This window comes from Camelus bactrianus, chromosome 2, assembly GCF_048773025.1.
Source record: "Camelus bactrianus isolate YW-2024 breed Bactrian camel chromosome 2, ASM4877302v1, whole genome shotgun sequence".
NCBI classification, from domain to species: domain Eukaryota; kingdom Metazoa; phylum Chordata; class Mammalia; order Artiodactyla; family Camelidae; genus Camelus; species Camelus bactrianus.
The window spans coordinates 122199745-122226871 of NC_133540.1; the positions used below are offsets into that span (position 1 = coordinate 122199745).

The 27127-nt window shown below is 39.9% G+C and overlaps 1 protein-coding gene across 12 annotated transcripts; it reads right to left on the bottom strand.

Annotated features, from left to right (window-relative positions):
- Positions 1-89: 89 nt before the first annotated feature.
- Positions 90-19583, bottom strand: PACRGL (parkin coregulated like). Of its 12 annotated transcripts, none has more exons than XM_010963057.3 (11): positions 19431-19583; positions 17481-17539; positions 16533-16618; positions 15646-15713; positions 15371-15525; positions 12915-12982; positions 11137-11227; positions 8408-8542; positions 7818-7925; positions 3307-3387; positions 90-876 (listed from the first exon to the last, which is right to left on the bottom strand). In XM_010963057.3, exons 4-11 carry the CDS (start codon positions 15695-15697, stop codon positions 820-822), a joined length of 747 nt encoding a protein of 248 aa, XP_010961359.1. In that variant the 5' UTR covers positions 15698-15713; positions 16533-16618; positions 17481-17539; positions 19431-19583; the 3' UTR covers positions 90-819. The 12 variants fall into 12 exon arrangements, with proteins under 12 accessions (XP_010961359.1, XP_045378639.1, XP_074205904.1 ...); XM_045522683.2 differs by having other exon boundaries at positions 15646-15762; XM_074349803.1 differs by lacking the exon at positions 16533-16618 and adding an exon at positions 17793-17898.
- Positions 19584-27127: the final 7544 nt, after the last annotated feature.

Sequence of the window (27127 nt, forward strand, 5' to 3'; positions counted from 1 at the left end):
CTGCCTGTAAGTTATGTGTGAAAAGCTTTTAAAATTGAATCCACTGTTAAACATAAGTAAGCAAGCACAACAAAATCACTGAATACATATGAGTTTTAAGGTTTTAATTTCTGAGTATCTTCATGTACTGAATACCAGTATTTTCAGAATATGAAATACAAAAATAACATGTATGTAAATACAATTAACACCTAAACTTTAGGTAGTTTTAATAAGTTGTAATAAACAACATATTTATAAGAAAATTTACACATGAAAAATTTTTTTCTTAAACTAGAATACTTTGGAAAGAAAATTCCCCAAGCATTCTACATTGTAAAATACGTATTTACAAAATAATTCACAGTGAATTCACAAACGTTTGCCCACTATTTTAAATTTCCATAGACTTGATAAATTTAAAACCCAGGAAATGGAAAGGTGTCTAAAAATAAGTGCACAGCTACAAACTGATTATAAATAATTTGTACAAAAATGGCACTAGAAAGTCCATACAAACACATTCACCATAAACCCCAATAATGGCTGTTCACGCAAACCATAAAAATATGAAAAAATAAACCCCACAAGATAGTACTATTGTAGATTTTTTTTTTAATAGTTTTCCATCATTAACCATTCTTTTTTTTTTTGATGAATAACTTGTACTGTGATTCAGTGGAACTGTGTATACTCATCTGAAGCCAGTAAATAATGAATGGCGTGTGTGATTTACAAAAGAATAAACTGAAGTGACTCTGAAAAGGTTCCAGAGATACCCACAGTCAGCACTCAACACCTGCCACCCGGGAGTAAGAAGATTTTTGTTGGCTTCCTTCTTCAGCAGCATATGGAGCAGTATGTTGGAATTTTAGATTTGATGATCATAAGGCTTCCCTGTCAAGAGAAAACAATGTAGCCTCATAAGGACCAAGCAGGGTTCCCCGAACAGGTGTGACATTTGCAGGAGCATGCCTTAAAAAGTGTTCCAAACTCCAAAGAAGCAAAATGGAATGAGAGCAGAAAGATGGAACGTGAAGCAGAACCTTTTCCTGAGTTAAATAAAATATAGGTTCTCTCTTAGTGTGTTTTAAAAATATTTAACCAGAGAAGTAGTCAGGAAGCAGAAACGGGTACTTGCACCCAGCTCCGCCAGTCACGTCACTGCCAGATCTTGGGCTAATCACTTCTCTGCACCTCAATTGTTAGATCTTTAAAGGAGGTAACAGTAAAGTCTACCTCTGAAGGCTGCAGTGATGATTAAATGAGTTTAATGTCTAAAATGTACTCAGTAGAGTACCTGTCATGTAAGAAGTTCCCACCGGCTCAATAAAGATTGGGATGTGTGTGAGTATGTGTCTTTTCCAAGACAAATGTACATATCATTTAGAAAGAAAATTAAATCAGATTAAGAGTGAACCAATTTCAAGTTAAGCAGATAGTAAACTGATTAGCTCTAAGAAAATGACACTGTGTCTGTCTGGAACTGATACTTTGGTGTCCCCAGAAGTTGAGTCTTTTTATCATTGTGACACACCCAAGCCCCAAGAAATGAGAAACTATAATATTAAGGAGAATCTATTACAAAAGACTCATCTCCAATATTTAAAGGAAAAGATATGAACATTTAAGTTTTTAGAAAGGAAAGCATATTAATTTCATGATGGATTATCAAGTACCAAAAGCAAGCACAATAATAATAAAAATAATAATTTAAAAAATAATAAAAATAATAATTATTATTAAGGGAAAGTCTTTGACTTTTGCAATTACATCAATTATTATTAAAATATTATGTAAGACATTAGAAGGAGAGAATAAGAAGAGAAAAAGCCTGATGGAATAAACAATACTTAATAGCCCTTTTAACTTCAAAATCTGTTTAAAATTCTCTATTAGCATGATTAAAAACTAATGAGACTGAGTGGCAATAAGAGGACCCTCGTGCTAGCTGTCACTGGGACCCTCGGATTGGTCAGCTACATCCTGTGATCCCCTCCAAGTGCTAGTGCGCTATGTCTAACTTCTAGTTACTCACAAACTATCCCTTCTACACACACACACACACACACACACACACACGAATCCAACCCGCTGGGCCTGCCCCTCCGGCTTGCCCATCCCCCACACCGGGCCGCAGAACTTGTGAAAACATCGGGAGAGAGTTTCAGACTGCAAGCCTTACATCGTTATTTAACATCTGTTAACTTGCATTTCACCAGGAGGAACGGGCAAATTATTCTGCATTCCAATTTTCAGAACAGGAACCACATTTGTAAGCAAGAAGAATTTCCTTTCTGCTGGGAAGGGACACTGGATTGACAGTGGGATGATTCTGGGCATCTCAATAAGGTGTTGGGAGTGCTAACCCTTGCCCGAGACCCACGCACCAAAAGGAAATCCGTTATTTAGTAGACGAGGGACTGACTTTCTCCTCATAAACTTTATTCTAGGCATTCATCATGAAAACATAATCAATTTAAAAAGTCACTGAAATTGGCCAAATTAGGTAATTTAGGCAACGCTTAAACTAAAACGCCTGCCATTTAAAAATTTTCTCAGTCACGCAATTTTTTTAATGTAATTAATTCCTTTAGAAAGTACCTAGAATGTAAGTCCTGCAATGGTAAGATAATCACGGGCGACTCCCATTAAGATCTGATTGAAAGCAATCCCCAAAACACGATGAGATCACTGCTTTATGGAAATACTTCCAAGAAAAATTCAATTAACCTAGTTATTGACAATACACAGACAGTAATGAAATCCCCCACAACCCTGCATCTTCTTGCAAGTTAGAACAGTTAGCTGAATCCCTCCTCTGCGTGTGCACGTGGGCGAGTTCCAGATCCGTGCTTCTAGACATGACAATGCAGCCACCTGGAAACCTCATCTCAGTCTCTGATGATGCGCAGATTGTAAATGATTTAGACAGAAAAGGTGGCAAATGAAAGGAAAAAAAAAAAAAAACCACTTGTTCTTTAATGAGCTAAGTCAATCCCTTTGTCTTCTGAACTTCCCAAAGGTCAAAGCAAAAATACCTAAAATACTTCAAAGAAAAAATCCTGCAGCGCTGTACCACACATGGGCCGCGCGGTCAGCACAGGGCAGGGGCACAGGCCCTGCACTCATACAACCTGGGTCTGAGTCCCAGCGCTGAAAAACTGACCTCACCAAGACAGAAGCCCTGAGCTCTGAAATGAGGATAACAGCATCAGCTCCACATGGCTGCCTGTGTATGAAGCGCGGTAACACACGTTACCCAGTCAGTTCTGTGACATGACTAAGAGTGAACCATTGCGGCTTACAGAATAACGTTCTACTCACACTTCCGCCGTGCTGCTCCAGCTTCTGCAACGCACTGCTGATTGGCTCTCTGAATTTCTTGTCCCTTAGTCTCTTGGAGAGCTATTAAAATAAGATTAAGGGAATAAATGATTTGAAAAGGGAACATTATTCTCCATAAACGTAAGTAAAACTTCACTAAAAAGCAGGCTAAATAGAAATAATACCATTACGTCTCGACTGTATAGGAAGTACATAAACCCCACTTGATCTTAGATTTCAAGGCTTCTTTTATGAAGCATCTCGTTAAAATTTGTATACAATAAACACCACTGTTTTTGTTTAAAAAATTTAGATTATTTGAAATAATGCCAATCCTACAAAATCTGCTACAGTGTTACCATACTGTAAGTTTTGCAGAGTAAGTTTTCTAAGAAACTGCATGCTTCCCCATTTCGTAATTTCCAAGAGCATCTGGAAGACTAGGACGGAAAGCTAAGCCTCTAAACACGTTTCCTATAATCAAAAAAGGAAGAGACAACACAAAACAGCATGTTTACAGGAATAATTAATTCAACAACAGTGACAGGTATAAGAATCAGACTAAAACCCGCAAGACTGCCTATCACCCCCAGCTACGTCCTGAAGGGGCCTCCTTGGATGGGTGGACCCCTGAGATGGGGGAGCACAGGTGAGAAGAACAGGAGCCAAGAGGGCAATTCAGGTCCTCAGGTACAACTTGTAACTGTGTTCTCCCGATGTCTGCAGAGCTCATCCGAAGACCTGAACGTTCCAGCTAGAGCAGGACTTGCTCATGACTCCACTTTCTGGGGATACAAATGGAGCCCAGGCAAGAATCACTCAGTGATCAAACACAGAGAAAGCCCCCGCCCTAGACTTGGTTTCCGGTTCTTCCTCTTCCCAGACCCGGAAGTTACCCAGGAGGGCTTCTCACCATTGAGCACTGAGCAACAGGTCCTTCCAGCCAGGTCATCAAAGGTTAGGGAGGTCAGAAGAGACTCCCAGAAAGATTTTAAATATGTGAGAAAAGCAACTCTAAAGGAGGGGACAGGCAGGGCTTATCAATGTCCTGGGGATGGACAAGTAAAAGCAACCCTTACAGGTTTTATGTTTGCTTTCTTCAGACCATGTTCCCCTCGGGCAGGGGACCACGAACCACCACCATCAGAATCACGGGAGATACTCTCTGAAAAAGTAGATTCTTGGTCCCATCCCATAATTATTTTACCAGAATCTCAGGACAAAGGCCCAGGTTCTGCATTTTTAGCAAGATTCCCAGGTGATTCATTTATTTCCTCTTTTAAGTTTGAGGATCCCCATCCTAGGGTCAGACTCTCAGAGCCGAAGCTCAGAAAGGCTATGACTTATTTTGCATATGAAGAAAATAGTTGTCTATAGGTTCAGTAACTGGTTTTGAAATTACTTTTCTAGAAGATGAATCATTTCTTCAAATAAACATCTACTGTAGGAGTGAGGCAGGGGGAAGGGAGCAGGGCACAACAGCTAAGAGAATGACATCACCATCAAGGGTAGGATACAAACTGGTTAGAACCAACTAGGCCCCAGATGGTGGACGATTCCACTTGCAGGGGAATTTGAGCCTCATTATACACTCATGGTAAGACATTAGCTGCTAAATGATGCACCACAGGTGCCAAGACAGTTCCCAGGCTGATCATGAAAGGCCGAAAAAATGGGTAGGGGCCCAATTCCTGGAAATCCCTGTCCCTTCCCCCAAACAGAACAGAATAATCCTCCCACTTGTTAGCATAGGAAATTACCCAGCCCATAAAAACTAGCAACCCCCACAACCCAGGGCAGCTCACCCTGCTGAGAAAGACCATAATCTGTCTAGGGAGGGTGTATCTTGCTAAATAAGCTTGCTTTCACTTTCCTGTGGGAGACAAGGGCCTACTCTCTGGTAACAGAGATCTATGAGGTGTGAAAATGGAGCTCCCAGGCTGATGGGGGAGGGGTGGGGCGGGGTGGGTGAGGGAGGGAGGGAGCCCTCCAGAGCCTCAATGGAGCCTCAGGGCACAGGGCACGCAGCTAACAGACCAGGGGCGAATCCCCACAGGTCCTGTTCCCAAGGCCTCTCCTCTGTGGAATACCACCGGGGCCTCCCCCAGGTGAAGGGAAGAGGCCCGTTCAGTCAGTCCGTGTCTCGGGAAAAGCAGAGCTCGGGGGAAGAAAGTGAGTGAACAAAGATTAACTCTACTGTCCCAGAAAGGCTTCAAAAAACTAGTTCTACCGTTAATTGCTGATCTGGCCTTTTCTCTCTGTCACGGTGCGCAGGAAGCGAAGGCTCTGGTCCTCACCAGCCCCCAGTCTGGGGAGGAGCCTTCTCCTCACGCGTGGCTTCCTCTTCACCCCACCCAGCTCTCTCGGTGCCTGTCCTTCTACTTATTTCTCCCCAGAAACAAAAACCAGTCTCCATGGGGGCAGGGGGCATACCTGTTTTTGTTGAGCGCCATGTTCCCATGCCTTACACAGTACCTGCCACAGCATGGGCGGGCAGAGAACAACAGATTTAGGTTAAACTGCTGAACGTCTGACCGAAGCAATCAATCTAAAATGAGTCATTTTATGTATTGGTGTGAAATTCCTGTCATCAGTCAGCCACGACCCAACTCGCTGACCCAACGGTAATAAGCAAGTACCTGCCAGGACTCTCCTCCTTCTCTCCTCCGACTTCCTGTATGTTGAGGTGTGAGAGTCTGTTCTCACTGTGTCTTCTCCCCACCAGACCCAAGGTGAGACTTTGAGACAGGAGGGAAGGGGGCAGGGCACAGCCATTCAGGGAGGGACAGCAATTAACACCAAAATGGTGGAAGATTCAACTCCCAGGAGGCCTTGAGGATTAAGATGGTGGGAAGTTTGATTTCTAGCAGGCCTTGTGCTTCATTATATGCTCATTGTAACACATCAGCGTGCTAAATAACATGCCCACAGGCGCCATGACAGTCCCAAGGCTAACCACAAAAGGTCAAAGAGTGGGTGGTGGCCCACTTCCTGGGAACCCCAGCCCCTTCCCCAGGGTAGTTGGAAGAGCCCTCCCCCTTGTAGGCGGGTGAAGCTACTGAGCCCATAAAAACTGGCAACACCACGCCTCATGGCCTTTCTCTTGCCTTATGAAACAGCCTACGCTCTATGCAGTATGTATCTCTCTAAATAAACCTACCTTTACTCAGCTGTGGCTCACTCCTGAATTCTCTCCTGCATGAAGCCAAGGACCTACACTTGGTCTCAATGGAGACCTAGGACATGGCCCTCCTCACGTCCCACATCCGTTTTTTCCTGCAGCAGCTTTATCTCCTACCACTTCTAACCTCAGCACACCAACTTTCACCACACCTCCCTCCCACTTCCGATGGGCTTAGCCAGATGGTTCCTGGGGTGTCTTAGCCCATCTGTAGAAGAAATTAAAAATACAGTTCTAGGATCTCTCAGGTGGATGGGTCCAAGAAAAAAGTGGAACTATTACCAACATACACATCTCGGTTCTGAAGTACAGAGCATCCACAGGGAGAAGTCCCAGCTTCAGGTATCCCAGCCAGGACCTTAATCTTTACATCAGCATGTGCAGGAAAGGAGTAACTTTGCATAAAGAAAGGTTTGGACCTTGCTCCTGGATGGAAACTGCTAAGCTCTTGGAATATCCTGCCAGATGAGAGTGTTGTTTACCTGGGGCCTTGGGCCACACAGACAGTCAATGCCAACAGTGTGACTTACAGTGGGGCCTTGGGCCACAAGGAATCAGTTCAATTCCAGAGAGACTGGAGACTAAGGTCAACAGGGGGACAGGCAGTGATGCCATGACAAACTGCAGTGAGAACCCTGGACACCCAGGCTTAAGCGAGCTTCTGCGCACCTCCTCCCTTTGCCGATTTTAATCTGTCCTTTCATTGTGATAAAATGTAACAGTGAATAATAGCTTTTCTGAGTTTCATGAGTCCTTTCAGCAAATTGTTCAGCCTAAGGGTGGTCTTGGTGACCTCCTGAACTGCACAGTGCCCCCAATACATGTTTGTGATAGTGTTAAACTACCCCTAACGGGAAAACGTCTCATCCTGAATGTTACTTACAGACTCACTAAAACTTACAATGTAAAACAAAGAAAAAGGAAAAAAAAAAGGTGAAAAACAGCTTTGGCAATATCCAATTACACACGAATACGTATAAGCTCTGCTTACAATTCACAGCTAATCAGCTCGGGTATGGTATCATTACACTGTTCATTAATTTTTGTCCATTCAACTCTTCCTTACTTTTATTTTTACTTCTGCTTATTATTATTACAACTCTAAATTTTGCTCATGTACATGAGTTCATTTAAAAAAAAAGTAAAGAGAATACTGTCCACTAGTAAAAATGTTCTATGAACAACTAGGTCTGACATCTATATTTTTTGGTTAGGATGATGAGGTTTTTTTTTTTTTTTTATTTTGAATCATTTTAATGATTAACTGGAAGCCATTACAGCACGAAGAAATACATATACACACTCACTCTCTAATCTTTTCAGTACTTACACTTGTAAGCAGATGTTTCAGATGGTCATTTAGAGAAGGACCAACGACGACACTTAACTGCACCAGAGCATTCAGTCCTCTTTCAAACACTTCATCATCCAAATGGACCTGTGGAGGTTGGTTGGTTAGGGGAGCATGGGTGTCATGGGCAGAGAGGGAAAGAGAAAAAGAAGGGATTGGTAAGGAGAAAGGACAAGCAGGTGGAGAAAAAAAGACTGAACATTCAAAATTAGAAGATAATCAACCAAACACAGAATTTTAGAAATAACCTTTAGCACAGGTCACCCAGAAGCAAATAACCAATTTTCAGCTTGACCGAAACATTAATTAAAATACATTGCAGCATACAGAAAGGCTGATTTGAAGTTCATTATTTTCTCTAATTACTCAAGATGTCCCTTTTTCTCTTTAGTACATCCTCTAAAGGTGTCTTCCAGTAAGTAATCACCTGACCCTGAGTAACAGTGGCCTAATTCTGCACACACATCAAAATCACAAGCAAAGAACAAATTTGCATATAATTTGGAGGAAAAAAAGACATATTATATTCTAAATGTACCATAAAAAGTCTAAAGGAATAAAGGACACACCAGGGCCGCCTTCAGCACAGGAATCAGTCTAGGAAGCAAAGGCACAGCTTTCTCAGGAGCACCTGCCACCAAAAGTAACTCTCTAAACCCCTCCTTTGACACAAAGGTGTATGGATGTTTAGTCTCTCGCAGACCCTGCCAAAACAAAAACAAAAACATGACTTACTACCCGTTTAGTGATGCTAATGGCAAAAAAAAAAAAAAAATCACTCCTTACTAGTGTAAGTGAGAATCAAGTTTTATTATCATTGTTTTCCTATTAGTGAAATGTAATTTCAGGAATTACAATTTCAGTTAAACTAAGAAATTGTGGAACATAGGACAAACGTGACAGGAAGGATCTCTAACCAAAGAAAGAAGGAAAGGGAAAGAGTAACAAAAAAACAAAAGGAACAGGAAAAAACAGAGGAGAAGCAAAGAAAAATAAAAGAAATAAAGAAAAAGAAACTAAATGAAAAAAGAGAAGAGAGAAAAAGAAGTGGGATGGGAGGGAGAAGAAAGGTAAACAAAAAGAAATAAAGAGAAGAAAAGGGAAAAAAACTCACCAGGGCACCAAAAACATGCCGTATATACTCCCAAACACTGCCTGAAATCACAGCAAATTAGTCTAAAATGTATGTTCATAAACTCCACTTTATGAATGCATAATTACTGGACCCCCTACTTTTGGTGATTTTGCAACCTGCTTAATGAGTTTCTAAAATACTACATTTCCCTCATATTTAAATACTAATAAGATATTTAGAAGACATATCTTATACTATGTTTAAAATGCATAGTAAAATTTCAAATGTCATTTTTAACATCAGAAGGTCAAAAATACTAAAAAACCCCCAAACCTGGGTAACCCACTTCTCACTATGCCTTTCACCCTAAATGCATTAGGAACAATTAGACAGTACTCTTTCGATTTAACCGATCGCTTTGAATCAGGATAAAAGACCCATCATGTTTTGTGCGTGAAAAGATAAAAACAAAGAAAGCAACAGCAATATTCCCTCAGCCTGACTAATTATTATCCGTGAACAAGGATAACCAGCCCCAGGCTCATGCCTAAAAATACTGCTTTTCAACCAATTTGTCCTTTAAACCAAACTATCTGCTTCCAAATGGGGATCAAACACTTCCTTTCCTAGATGCCATCATGCTTTTGAAAACTACGCTGCCAAGCACACTGGCACCACCTTGGAACATGGGCTCTGTGGTCTTAGGAGTGTCCCTATCCTGCTGATTTTAGAGATGAGGAATCTCAGGTCAAGAGGTGAAATGGATTTCAGCAGTGGTGGCTCTGTCACTACTTCCCCATTATTAAATGAGCAGGGGGGAAGGCTAAAACTTTACCCAGTACTGAAATAAAAGCACAGGAGTTTAGAAAATAGGTATTTAAAATAAACTAAGCTGAGAGCCCCAAATTAAAGCACTCCCCCTATTCTGTGATTAGCTAGAATATGCTTTCAAAGGTATCATAGTTTTGATTCATCTAAAAAACCGTATGTAAAAAGTTTAAAGTTTAAAAAAGAACTAGTGAAACATTAGAACATCTTTAGTTTTTAATACCAAGTTTAAAAGATTTTGATTCAAATTTAATTTCAAAATAGATTACCCATAAAGACACACTGCTTATTATACCAAAATAATTCTGCAAGCTGAGGTATAAATTAGGAAAAGCTAAGACCTAAAATAACTTGGCAGTCTTCAGTAGTAACTACTGTGTCCATTTAAAAGATTAAATACACTTGGAAAACTAAAGGAGGAATTAGATATTCTAAGGATTAACTACAAATATGAAAATCTCAATCAGCAAAAGTATCTACTTTTTCTGCTCTGTTGCCACCTGGCCTCCCCACTGTTCTACAAGAAAAGCAAATGTTTTTTGTCTGAGTTTTTTCACTGTCACATTTTTATTTAGATTACTTACTACTATATGACTTAACCTAGAGGCATTGCCTATTTAAATTAATAAATTTAAGCACGAATTGAAGGACTAGTTTAATAGCAACAACAACGAAAATGATTCTTAACTCTTAAAGAAGATAAGTATCTAAAAGTTTAACTATAAGACAACTGGTTAATTCATTTCTCAACTTCTGACTCTATAAAGTTACAAATAATGAAATTCACAGAAGATATCATTGACTCACTACAAGCTAGTATTCTGCCACCTTTTTTCCCGACACAAGTGTTAAACAATATAAAGGAATCTATCAGAGGTTTTCCTAAAATCCTCTACAAAAACCATCTCCATGATATTCTACTTCAAATGTACAAGTAGGCAAAAGTCCAGAGAATTCTCCGAAAGAATGTTTAGGTAGTTAATATCAGTTCCCTAAGAAGCATATCATGTTAAACGTGGCTGGTTCTATAAAAAGGGACCACTAGTCATTGTTATCTGATGCAGTATAAGTTTAAACACCGGATGTTCTCTTGATTTAACTAGTTCAATAGGATTCCAAGCACTTTTTAAGTAATTAAATATGAATATTTCATCCACTTATCTACAAATCCCCATGCAGACTCATTTCATGTTTATAAAGCTGGTTAATCAGTTTCTAATAAACATATAACAATCATAATTAGTTCCTAAGGGAGCATGGTGTTTTAATATCTGTTGTTTGGCTTTTATTTCAAAAGTAAAGAATGAGATTTACTAATGAGTTACAAGATAACACTTAATGCAATTAAAAAAATTTCCCCCATAAACATTCAGAAAGGATAGAGTGTTTATTTACCTCAGCTAAAGTAATAAGAAGAGGATCAAATGGAAGATTTTCAGGAGGACACTCCCACTGTAATCTGTGTTTTACTGAACCATGGACCAATCTAAAATATAAAAGCGAATGTAACAAAAGCAATATAATTATTATATATTAAGCAGTGATTATCTAAAATATACATATTCTTTCTAGAACATAACCATATTAGAATTATTTTGTAATACGTAAAATACCATGACCTTAAATATTACAAAAGCATCCTATAAAGCAATAATATATACTTGTATTTATAATCCTGCAAATTCATACTCTCTCAACAAAATTATTTGGTGGCAAAACTAAACAATTCCACATTTGTTAAGTCTACAGTTTTGGAGTTCAAGCATGTTGCTATTTGCGTCTTAATGCAAACGTTACATTTGATATGTTACAGTCATAATTATAACAAAATAGGTGAACTGTAGACAAACATATAGCAAGCATATCACAAAATACACAAACAAAATGTAATAATTAGAATTAATTTTTTAATAAGTAACATTATTTTTCAGATATAGATCATTTCACTCTAACGTGAATAATCTAAAGGCAAGCCAGGTTTTGTCCCTGTTAAAGAGAACACAGAGGCCAGGAAGGTGAGACGGCCATGCAGGGTGACTGAAGTGCTACCCCCTTGAATTAGAGCCACTGCTGCTGCTTCTTTTTTAATGGCCTTTATTGAGGCATAACTAACATGCAATAAAAGGACGTCGTTGTGAAGTGAAAAGGTTGGTAAGCTTTGATGTATGAATACATCCGTGGAACCATCATCACACTCGTGGCCATGAACTTATTCATCCCCCTCAGCTGTCACTTCACACTCCTTCTCCAATGTTCTCAATTTGACACCCTCTTTTGTGTAATTTTCATAATATCAAGAAGCCTCAGTAACATTGTTTTTTAGCAATAATAAATTGCTCGGAGGGAAGGAGGTATAAAAACCTTAAAAGAGTTTCAAGTACAAAATGGTAACAACAAGAAATTAAAGAATGCTTCCTGAGCTTATTTTTCACCCATAGTCCTTCAAATCTGAAAATAGCATTAAAAACTACATTCCTTGAATTTTAGAACAACAGCAATAACAACAAAAAGAACGTTGTGATTCCACAACATCTACAATGAAAACAAAATTTTCTATTACCCAGAACAGGATAAAACTGGATATACTTAGAAGATGTTAACGTTTCTCAGTAGTGAAATCTTAAAATGATATCACTCTATTAGTAATCTGTATTGTTTTCTTTAAAATAGTTTTGATGTCTGTCCAGAAAGGTCGCAAGAACTATATCAAAACTAAACAAAACAGCTATATACATTCATTAAGAAATATAATTTCAATAAATATAAATTTGCGATTTTTGAAATTTTGAACTTTTAAAATATAATTTCAAAAAATAATGAAGCAATTTCATTAAATGGTCAAATTCCAGTTCACAAACAAAAGAAAATTATTTATTTGAAACTTGCCCAAGTCCATAAAGGCTAAAATCATTTCAGAAACTGGTTCATTCAATTTCTTAAATTATTTGTTGGTTTACGTGGATTTATCAGTAATCCTACGTTGGAATTAAGATGATTTTCTTCAACAATGTCCCAGGATCTATACCAATCCAACAGCCAAAGTATGAGTAAGTCACCTTCATTCCAACCTCCCTAGTAAATAAAACTTTCAGTACATTTAAACTGAAGACTGTATTAATTTTACTCAATTTTTTTGAATAATATAGTCAGTTACGACTTGTATTGATTTTTACCTGCAAGGAATGCCTCCCTTAGAGTAAATAGCTGCAAATGCAGACGGGGCTCGTGACTGTTCACCAAACTGAAACAAAAAATGACAAGAATACAGTAAACATTACTATCACCTCCACTTTGTGATATCTTACCAATTTTAATTCTGCTGAGGCTGGAGGCAAACAGACACCCTGACTTCCAAGCCACAGCGCTTGTATCCAGTGCATCATTCTACTCAGAAAGGTGGCGGAGAAACACGCTCAGTCCTCTCAATACTGAAACCACAACCACAGCAGCATTTTGTATATTCCCTTTTATCCTTGTTTCAGAAGACTTGAAGGTAGCAGAAACCATGTATAAAATAAACATGCTGTAGACAAATATTATTAAATATAAATACTATAAACAAACACAGCGAAGGTAACACACTCTTCCACCCCTCCCCATCTGTGACGTTTCAGGTGAGGGCTAAGTGGAGACAAGGTGTCACGTACAGAGCAAGGATGTTTGCTTTCACCCTCTAGCACATCTCTTACTTGTGCTCCACTCAAACATGAATAGTTGGATGGTCAGAGAACCTGTAGTTTCTCCAATCTGGTTTTAAGCTTCTATAAAAATCAAAGGCTGAGGATGAGCAGGGGTGATAGAGCAGAAGACAGAGCAAGACTCTCACCAACACATGCCCTGATGTGTCTGCCCGGATATGTAACTTCCCAACTGCCAGCTTTTCTATCTATTATTTTAAGAATAAATTAATTCTGTATGCACTCTCAAAGACAATTTAAAAGATGATCAATCATAGTAGCTATGCAAATCACAGCTTACATAACTTCAATATAACTGAATTGAGGCACAAAAAGTTAAGTATTTTACTACATGGTTCTTTGAACATAATCAAATGAAACACAGTTGTCTAAATTACAAAATATAAACTTACTAACCTCTTTTAAAGATATAACTAGCTAAGAAAATTTTTTTAAGTCACATTCAGTAATTGAAAAATGTATTTAAATGTTTAAGTTTAACCCTTTTCCCTCTGGAAAAACACTTATGTTTTAAGTAAAGATACATATATGACATCTCGTTAAAATATGGTATTCTAATAGAAGATTAATGTATCTTAGCTCAATCCATGTTCTGGGTGACAAGTGACAGCAATACTAATGTTTCATTTATCTAATTATAATTTGTGCTGAGAAAAACGTAAGTTTTAAAAATTATGTTTAAGTAAGATACTTAAAATTTAGGCACATTAAAGCACAAAAATTTTAAGTGTATAAATCAGTGAGTTCTCAAAAAGTGAACACATCTGTGTAACAACACTGAGGCGGAAACCCTGAACGTCACCAGTGCCCTAGAAGCCTCCGCAGCGTCTCCCCCCAGCGCCTACCCACCCCTCCCTGAAAGCTAACCACCATCCCGACTTCCAACGGATTCGTCCTGGATTGGGAGCTTCTATATCTCTTTTCTAATATACCCTATTCTCAGGTCAAATCATTATTTCCCAAAGGCTTTCCTTAATTTTTAATAAAATTTAAGAGTAGGGCCGCTCAATCCTACTACTTAAAGTTTTTTCTTAAAGAGAGGAAGAAAATTGAAGCGTCACCATAAATGCTCTCAACTAAGTATGAGACAAGGAAGCACCGACAAGGAGGTATCAGGACATTCTTCAGGTGTTCGAGTTCCTTGACACTGAAACATACAGAAAGAAGCAAAGGAACATACACGCTTAAACTATTTTCTAGTTTTCTTTTATAAAGTTAGACAATCTCCTTCCGCCTTTGGATAGTTCACTGCATCCTTTCCTAAGGAACTGCCAGATTTTACCTGCCCTCAAAGTCCGCATCTCAGCCACTCTCATAGTCCCCTTTAAAGGCTGACACCATTATCATCTTACCCTCTGTAAGGCTGGTTACCATCTGGTGTTGCCACCCAAGTGTGTTCACTTTTTGGATAATCCACTGACCTAGAAACTCACAATTATGCACTTCTATGTTTGTTAAATGTGATTAAACTGCTGTGAGAAGGCAAAAGAAAGTGAGTACTGTGGTTAGGAATTCTGCTGGAGCTACTTTATACATCACAGAGAAATGGTCAGAGATCTTTATGCAACTATGAAAGCATGTAATTCATCCTATGGCAATTGAATACAAGTTTATTCATTGATATTAGGAAGAATAATAACCATAGTGAATAAAAAAAAGAAAATGAATACATAATTGACTTTAGACTCCACAAGAGTCATCTATGAATATGCTAGGATGTACCCAAACTGGTAATTTCTACTTTACCCCTCACTTCCACACTCACAACACTATCTCCATTCTTCACCATGGTCATCATATGCCTTCCTTCACCACTAGCTTAAAACTGACAAACAAAAGGAACTTGGGAGAACACGCAGAATGGCTCAATAGAGTGTAAGTACCTATTACTCTGGAAAATCTACTGAGTCAGGAATCTCTTCTGTACCTACCGGGTTAATTGTTTTAGGGTTCAGTTTATCACTTGGCCGAGGATGAAGTTTTCTTGCAGGTTCTGGAGAACTGGTTGACACTAACGATTTGCTTTGTGGAACTGTAGTCCTTTGTTTTATTTGTGCACTTGATGATGTTCTCTGATCACAGTTATCTGGAAAAAAAAAACAGAACATCAACAAAAAAGAGGTGAAAGCTCTCCGTGCATCCACTGTATAAAATAACATGTCGTTAACAAAATTCACCTCTTCGTTTAAAAACCAACATTCTGTACCTGTCACTCTGTTCCTCAGCTGCACGCCTCTCTGGCACTCTGATTTCTGCATGGCTTCCCTTTCACTCCTGCAGTTCAATGAAACTTGATTTCACCATTTTTGGGGAGGAGGATTCACTGACAATATAAAGACCAAACAGGACAGAGTAGGAAATACAGTAAAAGAACCACTAAAAAGGTACGGTATGGAGCAAAATATCTGAAAAGCCAATAAGAAAATATGAAATTGCATCAACTCCAATAATAATAAAAATATCAGAAATTAAAAACCATCTGTAAGAAAGTGAGATGTATAAAAATATGCACTTTCCCATCCAAATTGTCAAAATACACATTTAGAAACTCACTGTAATCCTCTGGCTCTATTCAGAAAATACAGACTGATTTCTGGAAAAAGTGGTTGGCACATCCCCTACTGTCTCTGTCTTCTGTGGCCTCCATATTCCTAAAGCTCTAAATGCTAACATCAAGCCCTACTTTTCCAGTGACATAATGAACTCTCCACTAAATGCACCGTAAGTTTCTTAAACTGAACATAACCAAAACTGAGGTTACCACACTGAGGTTATGAACCCCTTGTCATTCCAAGGTACCACCAGTTTTCTGGTCCCTTAGGCTGAAAAATTTGGGAACACTGATGTCTCCTTTTCCTCCACTTTCTATACTCAATGCTACAGATGTGATCAGTGTGTGATGAGGCAGAAGGAGCTTCAGGCTCAGATCTGGGTCTACATCTCATCTCTATCAATTACAGCTTTATGAGTTTAGGCAGATTATTTAAATCTCCCTAAGCCTCGATTCCTTGACCTATTAAAAAGGGGGAGATAACACAAGCCTATCAAAGCTGTTACTGAAAAGTAAATAAGATAATATATTAAGTTGCTCACCCAGTAAATGGTGGTTCACTTCTTCCTCTTTCACAATTTCCTCTTTTCTGCTAACGGGAGGGCTCTGGTTCATGGTGATTTCCAGCCTAATCAAATTATTTCAAGGAATCTTCCACCACACATACCCCAACTCACACACTCAAATGCCTGCTGGCATTTCTAGGTCTAGCTCCCATCCCAAGTTCCACGCAGCCTTTTCTGATCTTGTTTCTAAAGTGTACACTCTGATTTCTGTACTGCTTCCTTCTTTTTCTACTTGATTACTCCGTTCCCCCACTTATCTGACACTCCAATTATTCTTCCACTAGAGCACTTCCCACTTTAAGTCTTTAATATAGTCATTCTATACACACACACACACACACACACACACACACAAACTACCCATTAACTACACTGCAAGATCTTCTCTTAAGGAAACACAGGTAAAGTCCAAGTCCTCTTCCACTTCCAAATGACAGCTTTTCAAGTATTTGAGGACATGACTCTCAACTGCTCGGCTTTCTCTTCTTCAGGATAAACACTGATGCTTTCTTAAATGATTCCTCACATGAGATGATTTTAATTTACTTGACAAATTAGAAATCTTCACAAGGAGGACAAAGTTCCATGCAGTAACACTCAGCCCCAAAATATTTCAAATAGGCTGTGACCAGATCAAAGTACCTTGTAAAGATACACTAAATGTAAGATTATTTCTGTACACAGAATAATTTTAAATTTCAATTTTCTTGATTTAATACGTTGACCTAATTTCCTCATCTTCCTTCCAGCAGAGGAATTAACTCCTCAGTATCACACATCACATTCATCCCAAAGGCATTGTCTAGAAATATGGTAATTAATAGCTCACTAAATTTGTCAGATAATATTCTCAGAGAAGCTAAGGCAGGCTTTAATTATGTCGACCTAATATTGCATTTCAGTGATTATTCAACAAGTACTTACTATTGTACTTAGTTTCTGTTTTGAGAAGCTCCTGATGGGGAACAGTATGATCTAAGTTTCTGTTTAAAAAAAAAAACAAAAAACAAAAAACCTATGTCAAGGAAATTTGAGTTTCCTCAAGTCTGGGGATAGAGTAACAATCTACTCTAAAAGCTGATGAAAACTAGTAAGTTAATATATGTAAAACATTTAGAGAAGCGCTTGGCACACAGTTTTAGCTATTAGCATATTCTTTATAATCGTACAAAGTGGTTTTTTTTAGTATTACTATTACTAACAATAGTGTAACTAATGTAACTTAATGTTTCCTACTTTTCGAAAATTTTAACAGTTGTGCTGTCAATTTGAAGATCTGATTTAAGTTCAGCTTCTTGTGGTTGTCAATTGTCATAGCTGTCAAGATGCATCACAAAGATGCCTACACACAAACATAGAAAGAGGACAGTTCACCACACCAAACCTTGATGCACATTTTTCAACACTACCTACCAATTCTGCAGAAGTTGTTGTTGGAACAACTCAGTTTCTATCTTCCTTTATGTCAAATAGCTGTTCTTGTAAGGTACTAATGGGAAAGTGCTGTGTTATATTTTTGAATAAGTTCAAGAAGCCACTGAAACTCTTCCTTTGAAAAACCTGTTAGAAAATTGAGCTTCCAAAGGAAGTCTACAGGATAGTTTTTATGTGTAATATAATTATGTAATTTTCAGCAACAGTATCAAAACATACACACACAAGGATGCAAACAATTCTATGTCCATTTTCAAAACACCCTATGTTAAAGAGATTCTTTCCAAATCAGTTAGTTTTTTATTGTTAAAAGTACCACCCTTTACCTTAAAGACAACTTAAGTGTGCTCAACTTTGAAAAATAACATACATCTGGGAACATGCCACTGACAGCAAACCTGGAGCATGAGTTGTTTGTAAAGGAAAAAAGCTTAATTCATTTTACACTCAACTCTTTTGAGTGCTTTTTCATTAAATAACACGTGGAGGGTGGTGTAAAGGGATAATGGTGGAAGGAAGTGAAAAAGTAAGAATTATTCTGTATTATACATACTATGAAGGTCACCCCTCATTCTTTTATAAAACAATATGGATTCTAAAAAGACACGAGAAGCCATAAAACTACTTAACCCCAACACCTAAACTATGTCACAACACCAGAGAGCAAACCAACCAAGCAGGGCCCCATTGCTGCGGGTCATCTACAAGGGGTTATAGGCATCTGCGTCAATGCTAGGAAAGCACACTTCTCTTTCATTGCTTTGGACAGCTCATATAACCTCTTTTTCCCACTTGCATTTTCTTCCCGCATCTGGCTTTGAGACCACTGCACTGAACTACTTGCTAAACTACTTGCTAAATGCTCAGAGGCAGGGTCCACATTTTTTTTCCCTACTCTCTAATCTGGTGTTTGGAAAGTTCCAAAAAGTGTAATAGGACCCCCTCTAAAGAAGCTGTGTTCCATCTCTAAAGCTCCTTCGAATTCCAAAGAACGGAGAAACAGCCCAATATCCACCTACCCAACCCCTTTTCACCAAAAAGTAATTCCAAAGAGCCAGTATTAAGGGTCTTCTATCTGCCTTCCATTTTCCTAGCCCTCCCCCTCCAACACCATACATTTCCAAATACCTAAGACCATTCAGGGCCAAGTTGTCAAAGTTAGAAAATGAGGAGGTAGTGGAGGGAGGAAAAAATGGAGATGGTTGGGGAGAGTGGGGTAAAGGCGGCCAGTTTCAATTAAGGCCGACAAAAGCAACTCTTGGCCAAAGCCCGACCAGGAAGGAAGCGCTCTTGAAGTTCAGCATCTCCAGGCTCCTTAGCAACGGGGTCCGCCGGCCCTAGCAACAGGCCAGCAAGGAAGCCGCCTGCGCCGAGAGTACGGGGGGCACCGCGGCTCCCCGCACCTGCGCGCGGCTCACGGCTCCAGACACCCGTTCCTACCGCTTCTCTCCCGCCGGGATCTGCGCACCAGCTGCCACCCCACGTGGGGATTTTGCCCGGTACGCTCTCGGCCAACAGCCACCAGTCACGCTACCGGCCTCCGGGGAACTCGGAACGTGAGACTTCACAGGGTCCCCGGATCGGGCGGCGCCGCCAGTGACGTCAGACGCACGCTGCGTCCTCTAAGCCAATAGCAGGGACGTCTCAGGCGCGCCCCGCGGAGAAGCGTTGCCCTGGCAACGAGGCGCCAGGTGTTAAAAGGGCAGCCGGAGAGCTTTAGAAGTGCTTTCTCCGGTGACAAAGGGGCAGTTGGTGGAGGGTCTTTTCAGAAAGAGAGGGCTGAGGAGCAGAGAGCACAGGCTCGGAGTACCTGCGCCGCAGCCTCTTCCCAGTCCGCGTGCTTAACTCTTAACAGTTCCCTTGCACACTTACCATAACTCAGTGGTCTCCGAGTATCTTGCCCTAAATCCTCTGAGGGCTGAGGACCACGAACTCCCTCCCCAAAGTCTTCTGCAGAGAGGACCAGCGCCGCCTGCCTGCCTAGCTGTGGAATTTCGTTTCCTGTTTTACTAGCTCATAGGCTGTTGCAGTCAACTACATAATACATCCGTATTTTAATTTAAAAACGTGTGTTTTTCTACGCCAGGTTGTTTCAATAATAAAACATGCTGCGGGGAAATGCCTGTCTCCTCGCGATGCCACCAAAGCAGTTTGGGTTGTCATAGTGAAAAACCCAAGCCCTTTCAGACCTGTCCACTGCATTCCTTTCTAGCGCCCTCTCCTGTAAGCCATGGTTTTCACTTTTTGCTCAGGTAATAGCTAACTACATACAGTTGTCAGTCTGAACACAGCCGACCGTGTAATCCATCCCTGGCCTCGTGGCTCCTGTCTTCCTACCTGAATTGCTGCTCCAAATGCATATTCACTAAGCTGTGAATTTCTTCAGGACAAGGAATATACCTTTTTCCTTTCTGTTTCTCTAGCTGCCAGCACAATACGCTGGATATTCAGGAAATTCTCTTTAAATATGTATATCTAATTTCTCTAATGTTCTGTGAACCAGGCGTACAAGTCTATTTTAACTTTTAAAATTCTTCTCCACTAGACTGAAATTAAGTAATGTTTAAAAAGAGAGAGAGAGAGAAAATCCTATTTCTTCCCTATTTTCACCGTATAATCTCTCTTCTCCAGATTCTTCAAGACTTACTATATCACCTTGCCCCCTTTCTCACTCCTGGCATCTCCAGTGGCAGACTTAACAGGACCTAACTCGAACTTTTATCCCCTCTGCCTGGAGGGTAAGAATCATCTGTGTTCAGTATTGCAGAGATGTGAAGTGCACATGTTCTGAAGTTAGGCTGTGTAGTTTGGAAACCCAGCTCCTTCGTTTATCAGCTGTGAGGTCTTGTGCAAGTCATTTTAACCCTTTTCAGCCTTGATTTCCTCATCATAATAAGGTTGTTACCAAACTCAGTTCTGGCTGCTCGCCTTTCAAAAATCAATACTGGAGTGGGGTGGGGGGCGGCAAACGTTGGTAGAAAGTAAAGTTGCTTTTAATCAGAATGCTGGCAATCTGGGGAGATGAAGGACTCGGTGTCCCCCCAAAACCTTCTCTGAAGATTCTGCTCGGCTATGAAAGTTTTTTAAGGGAAAGAGGGAAATAATTTCAGTTAATCTTTGAGATAGAGAGTCAGAGTCATCGCCATCCCCCACTGCATGCAGTGACAAGGTTAGTGACAAGACAAAAGGGGCCACCTGTGGAGAGCTCTCTCTTTACAAAGGCAGAGAGCGCTTTTCTGCCAAAAGCCGCATACAGGGATCTTGTAAGACTTAAGAGCACCAGTAAAGTTCCTGTTCCTGGTGTAATGGAGCCAATCAGTCCTTGCTGGAGTTTTTCAGTCCCTGTATGGGCTTTTCCAGTTGCTGTCATGGCAATCGTCAGCTGTCGTGGAACTGGTGGCTGTGTCATTTAGCAGCTAATATATTACAATGAGGATAAAATGAGACCCAAGATCCAGGGCTGAAGTCAGATCCTTCACTATCTTTGACTCCATCAGGTTCTAACCAGTTCTTGTTTCTTCTCTGCAGCTACCTTCTGAGACTTAGACAAGAGTAATAGGTTTCTAGTAGAGGGAGGGACAAGGATATGATCCTGGGGGCAAAAGCCTTGGTAACAAGAAGGAAAGTTGCTTTTAACCAGAATGGCTGCAATCTGGTGGACCCAGCATGTCACCTCCAAAAAATCTCCAAAGTTTCTGTTCAGTCCTGAAAGTTCTAAAGGGCAATGGGGGAGTAATCTCAGTTAATTGTGGAGATAGGTGGTCAGAGTCGTGGCCATCACCCAATTCCTGCAGGCTTGCCCTAATCAGCTGCTTGAGCCTGCTCTTCTATGACTCAGGGAGGCCTGGGAGACTTCAGCTTTCCTATAAAAGAGAGGCAGGAGTTGGGGGTGCGGAGGTGGGGTGGGGTGGACAGGGTCCTGCTCCCTTTTACAGGGACAGCACGCAGTGTGTGAGAAATGGAGAGCTGATTGTGAGTGAATTTTTGTTTCCTAATCCTGTTCTGATTTCAAGGTTTAATTTTAAAAGTTTCTTTATTTGGAAAGAGAGGGAGGAGGGGAGCAAGGATGACCAATGTTTCTAGCAATATGACAAATGATCTAAAAAGACAGACGATGCTGTGTATCTCCCATAGGTCCCTACAGATGTCCTCTCCACCTATCTCCACTATATACTCTGGGAAGCTGATCAGTGTGGACTGGCATCATCCCCATGCCCTCTGGGTTACATTTGGGTTTGGCCAGTGGAGAACCCCAGCAGGAAACTGGAGGACAGGGAGTGAAATCAGAGCATTCATTCTCCTGCTTCCACCCCTAGGAGGATCTCTACAACCATCTGGATCCCTAAATGAAGGCTACAGTTCCTTTCTACATGGCCAGCTCAGGACTAAATGTGAAAAAATCTCAGGTGCTACTGGTGCTTGATGAATGCACTGTCCCTTTACATCCCCAATACTTTAATAAATTGTCCTTTTGTAAAGAATGCCTTGCCAAATTATCCTATTTTAATGCATTAGGTAAGATTATGACTTAGCTAATAAATCTCATCAAAGATAAAAAGTCAGAATCTTTTTTTCCTCATTGTTTGGATTCCTCTGTCACCTGAGAAAGTTTCTTAATTATATGTATTTAGTCACCAAGCATTTTAAAGAAAATATCACAGGCATGATTGGCTTGCCCTTAATTACTTAAAAGAAAATCTGTTCCTTTTTGTACAAATTACTGACCAGCTGAGCATTCCCAACCATCAGGAAGTGAGATGTAAGACATTTTCTATGTAATTTCCAGTACACCCTGTCAGGAAATGTTCGACTTCATCATTATCTAATCATTGAGTGTCCGTATTTAAAAAATTAACTTTTAATTAAAAAATTTTTTTCCACATGGAAAATATTAAGCAGTGATATATCTTCAGGTGAAAGAAAAGGAGATTGACATGAGTGAGCAGTGTCATCCAATAAAAATATAATGTGAGTCACATAGGAAATTGTAAATTTCCTAGCAGGCACATTTAAAAAAAAAATAAAAATAAGCAAGTGAAATTAAATTTAATAATGTCTTTTTATTTATATAAAAATTAAAATGTCCAAGTATGTCAGAAATATTATCAATGGGCAATGATTATAACAAATATCAGTGTGATCATTTACATTCTTGTTATGCTAAATGCTTCAAATTCTGGTGCAATTTTAACATTTATAGCACCGCTCTATGCAGACCAGCCACGTTTCAAGTCCTCGATGGCCACATATGGCTTGGGGCAACCATCCCGGAGAGTGTGAAGGGATGAATGAGAGTGTGAATGTCAGGGCTGTGACATTGCCCTGAGACCTGTATGGTGGGACAGGCAGATAATGATTGGGAATGATCAGTTGGTCTGTAATTTGTACAAAAAGTAATAGATTTTCTTAAAGTAATTAATCCCAGCCAACAATAATACTTCTGATATTTTCTTAAAAATACTTGGTGATTAAATACATGTAATTAAGAAATGTTCACAAGCAAAATAGGAATCCAAAGACACTGTGTCTTTGCACTCACATTTGGACCTTGACTCTGAATTATGGCTTATTCTTCCAAATCTCCCAAGTAATGACTAATCCTTGAACTTGGTTTTTGAAACTTCAAAGCCAAAAATTTGACTCTGGTCAGTTTCCTTTTATGAGACATCCCCTCTCCCCCACTGAGGGCATAAGCATAAAATACTCCAGCTGCAGTCTGCATGGAGGAGGTGGCATGGAGCAGCAGAAAATATTATTTTTACAGAATCATTTTTATTATATTAGTTTATAACCTATTTTAGGATCTTTTATGGGGTATTTTTTACTCTGTGGTGTCAGTCAGAATAACATACCATTTAAAGAATTTTTCATCCCACTCAGTCCAAATATAGACTGTTAAGTTGAGGGTTAGAGGTAGAACAAAATAGGTTTCTCATGGCTATTAACCACAATTAAATCAACTCATTAAGTCCTAGGTAATTGATTCTTGTTCTGCTGATCTTGAGTGAATGAGTCCTCTTTCACAGAGTCATTTGCAACAGGGCTGAAAGAAATGGAAAGACGCGACTTTGTCTCCCTGTGCCCTCTGACAGGTGTCTGCGGCTACGACGTGGGGTTACAATGAAACACTTGTTCACATGAGTCCATTCCCTACGATGTCAATAGTTAAGACTACCTGGTACCGTCTCCTGCTGAGGCAACTGGTTTGTTTGTTTATTTATTTGCTTTTTCTTGAAAATTTTCCCAGGTGACTTAATTTCTGACCCATGGCTTGTGGAGTCACCTTTATGTCCTTGCTACTCATGGTGTGAGTCTCAGATCACCATTGTCATCGACATCCTCCTCCTCATCATCTAGGAGCTTGTTAGAAAAACAGACTCTTAGGCTTCACCTCAGGTCTGCTGTCAGACGCTGCCTTTTACCAAGATTCCCCAGATGAGGAAATGTACTCTGCAGCTTAAGAAGTGCTGATTTGGGCATACTTGAGGGAGAAGCAGACACTACCTCTAGATGATAAAAGGTGTTTCCTCCTTTAATGGAAAAGAATATGAAAATGAATATATGTGTGTATATGCACGACTGGGACATTATGTGTACACCAGAAACTGACACATTGTAACTGACTATAGTTCAATAAAAAATAAATAGATAAAAAATAAAGAGTGTTTCCTGTTCAAGTATTCCAGATCCCACAATATTAGAGTGAAGGAGAATGGAATTCTCCACTGTGGTATATAATGCATAACAGTTTTATAGGATTTAGTCAAAGATTACACTGAGGGTAAGAACGTATTATGAACATGAAGGCTGTCATGGATTGATCTTTATCCCCCCAGATTTATATGTTGAAATACTAACCCCCAGGGCCTCAGAATGTGACATTATTTAGAAATAGGTTTGTTGAAGATGTAATTGTTTAAGATGAGGTCATACTGGAGTAAGGTCAGCTCCTAATCCAATATGTCCGGAGTCCTTACATGAAGGGGGAAATGTAGACACAGACACACAGGGAAGACATGTGAAGATAAAGGCAGAGATGAGAATGATTCAGCAGAAGCCAAGGAACACCAAAGATTTCCAGCAAACCACTAGAAGCTAGGAGAAATGCATGGAACGGATTCTCCCTCACAGCCCTCAGAAAGAACCAAGACGCCTCACACCTTGACTTCAGACCTCCCTCCTCCAGAGGCATGAGACAATACTGCTTTGAGCCACCAGGTTTGTTATGACAGTAATACAGGAGCATGGAAATGTCCTCAGAGTCCTCTAATCTATCCTATAATGTGTGTTATGATTGTCTTCTGCTGAAAAGTTATATCAAACCTAGAAACAAAATATTTCTTTTGGAAAAAAATGAATCAATTTGTTGACGAGTATGCCAGTCTTTGAACATATGAATTTAAGTTGGCTTCTATGCAATCCGAGAGTAATACAGTTGCTGAAACTTATTTATATTGACAACATTTTGGAATTACATATGCATAATTAACCCAGGAGGAGTTGAGACTCTCTTTTTGTTTGAATTCTCTTTATATGGTGGTATTGACCCAATTAAATCTAGAAATGCTAATTATTTCCTAGTATCTTCCTTACTAACATGAGAGAGCAAATATTTGGTATTTCCCAGAGCTGTCAAGAAAACCCCCAAAATAGTTTAGGTATAAAAGACATACTAACACTTATATTCTGACTCTGGGACCTGAATTTGGCAAAGGAAATATTAAAAAAGAATTGTCAACAGAGACAAGATGTGAATAGAATGTAAATATACATAATGATTGTAGGTTTGGATCAGAGTTATAACACTTAAAATCACAGCAGCAAATAACAATTAAGAACTCTAAACTTTTCAAAAGTAAGCTTTTTATTGAAATAGATTTCAGATCATGAAATAAATACACAAAAGACAACAAGATCTTGAGTAAAAATATTATGTGGTATAAAAATCTATTATACAGTAGAGGAAGGGATCCACAGTCTTAGGGATGCTGGAATGTTAGAGTGGATTTATCATGTGAGACCTACTCACCCACCCAGAGGGTGGTGGAAGCCACGAGGCATTTTCACCTTGACTGGGAGAAATATATTTGTGAGGGGGAGTCCCAGCGTCCTTGAAGAGCTGTGTGGCCACTCTTTGTAGGTCAGAAATTACAGTGGAAGCTTCTACCGCTAACGTTGGGTTCCTGCATCCAACGGGGATAAATGGATCCCAGGGCAGCAGAGACGGGGCGGCTGCACTAGGATCAAGAGAGATAAGGAGGGTGCGGTTACCTCATGGGCAGCGGAGTGAAGGCAGGAACGAGAGCCGTCTGGCTCACAGAGGGTGATGGCGTCCCTGGCAGAAAACAGACGGGCAGTTTAATTCTTACCATCTCTGTCAGTGGAGGAAGTGTTTACAGGTCAGCTGAACAGAGGCCTCATGAGTCACCAATAACAAGTAACAGCCCCTCAATCAATTTCCAAACTTGAGGAAGTTTACAGACCCAGAGCCCCTTGAATGAAAGGGTGGATGAGTCCTCTTGGGGAAAGACCCCACCACACTTGCAAAAATCTAAACTGTTCATCTTTCTCCAAGTCTTCTCCCAAAGATACCCATGGCCTTTTACTAGGGTGACCTCACGGGAAAAAGAAATGATCATCCTTCTCAAAGACTACTGGACATTGGCTCTCAATTGAATTGATTCCAGGAGATCCCAATGTCACTGTGGTCCACCAAGTCAGAGCAGGGGCTTACAGAGGTCAGGTGATCAATGGAGTTTTAGCTCAGATCTGCCCATAGTGGTCCCAGTGAGTCTCCCAAACCATCATTGATTATTTCTCCAGTTCTGGAATGTGCCATTGGAACAGGCATACTCAGACACTGTCAGAATTTCCACGTTGGTTTTCTGACTTGTGAAGTGAGGGCTGTTACAGTAGAAAAGGCCAGGTGGAAGCCACTAGGAAAGCCTCGGAAACCTAGGAAAATAGTAAAGCACAATCAGGGGACTAGCAGAGATTAACGCCCCATGGAGGATTTCAATTATGTAGCAGTGATGGTTCCCACCATATCCTCATTCAGTTCACCTGTTTGGCCCCTGTGGAAAACAGATGGACTTCAGAGAAAGACAGTGGATTATCAAATACTGAGCCAGGTGGCG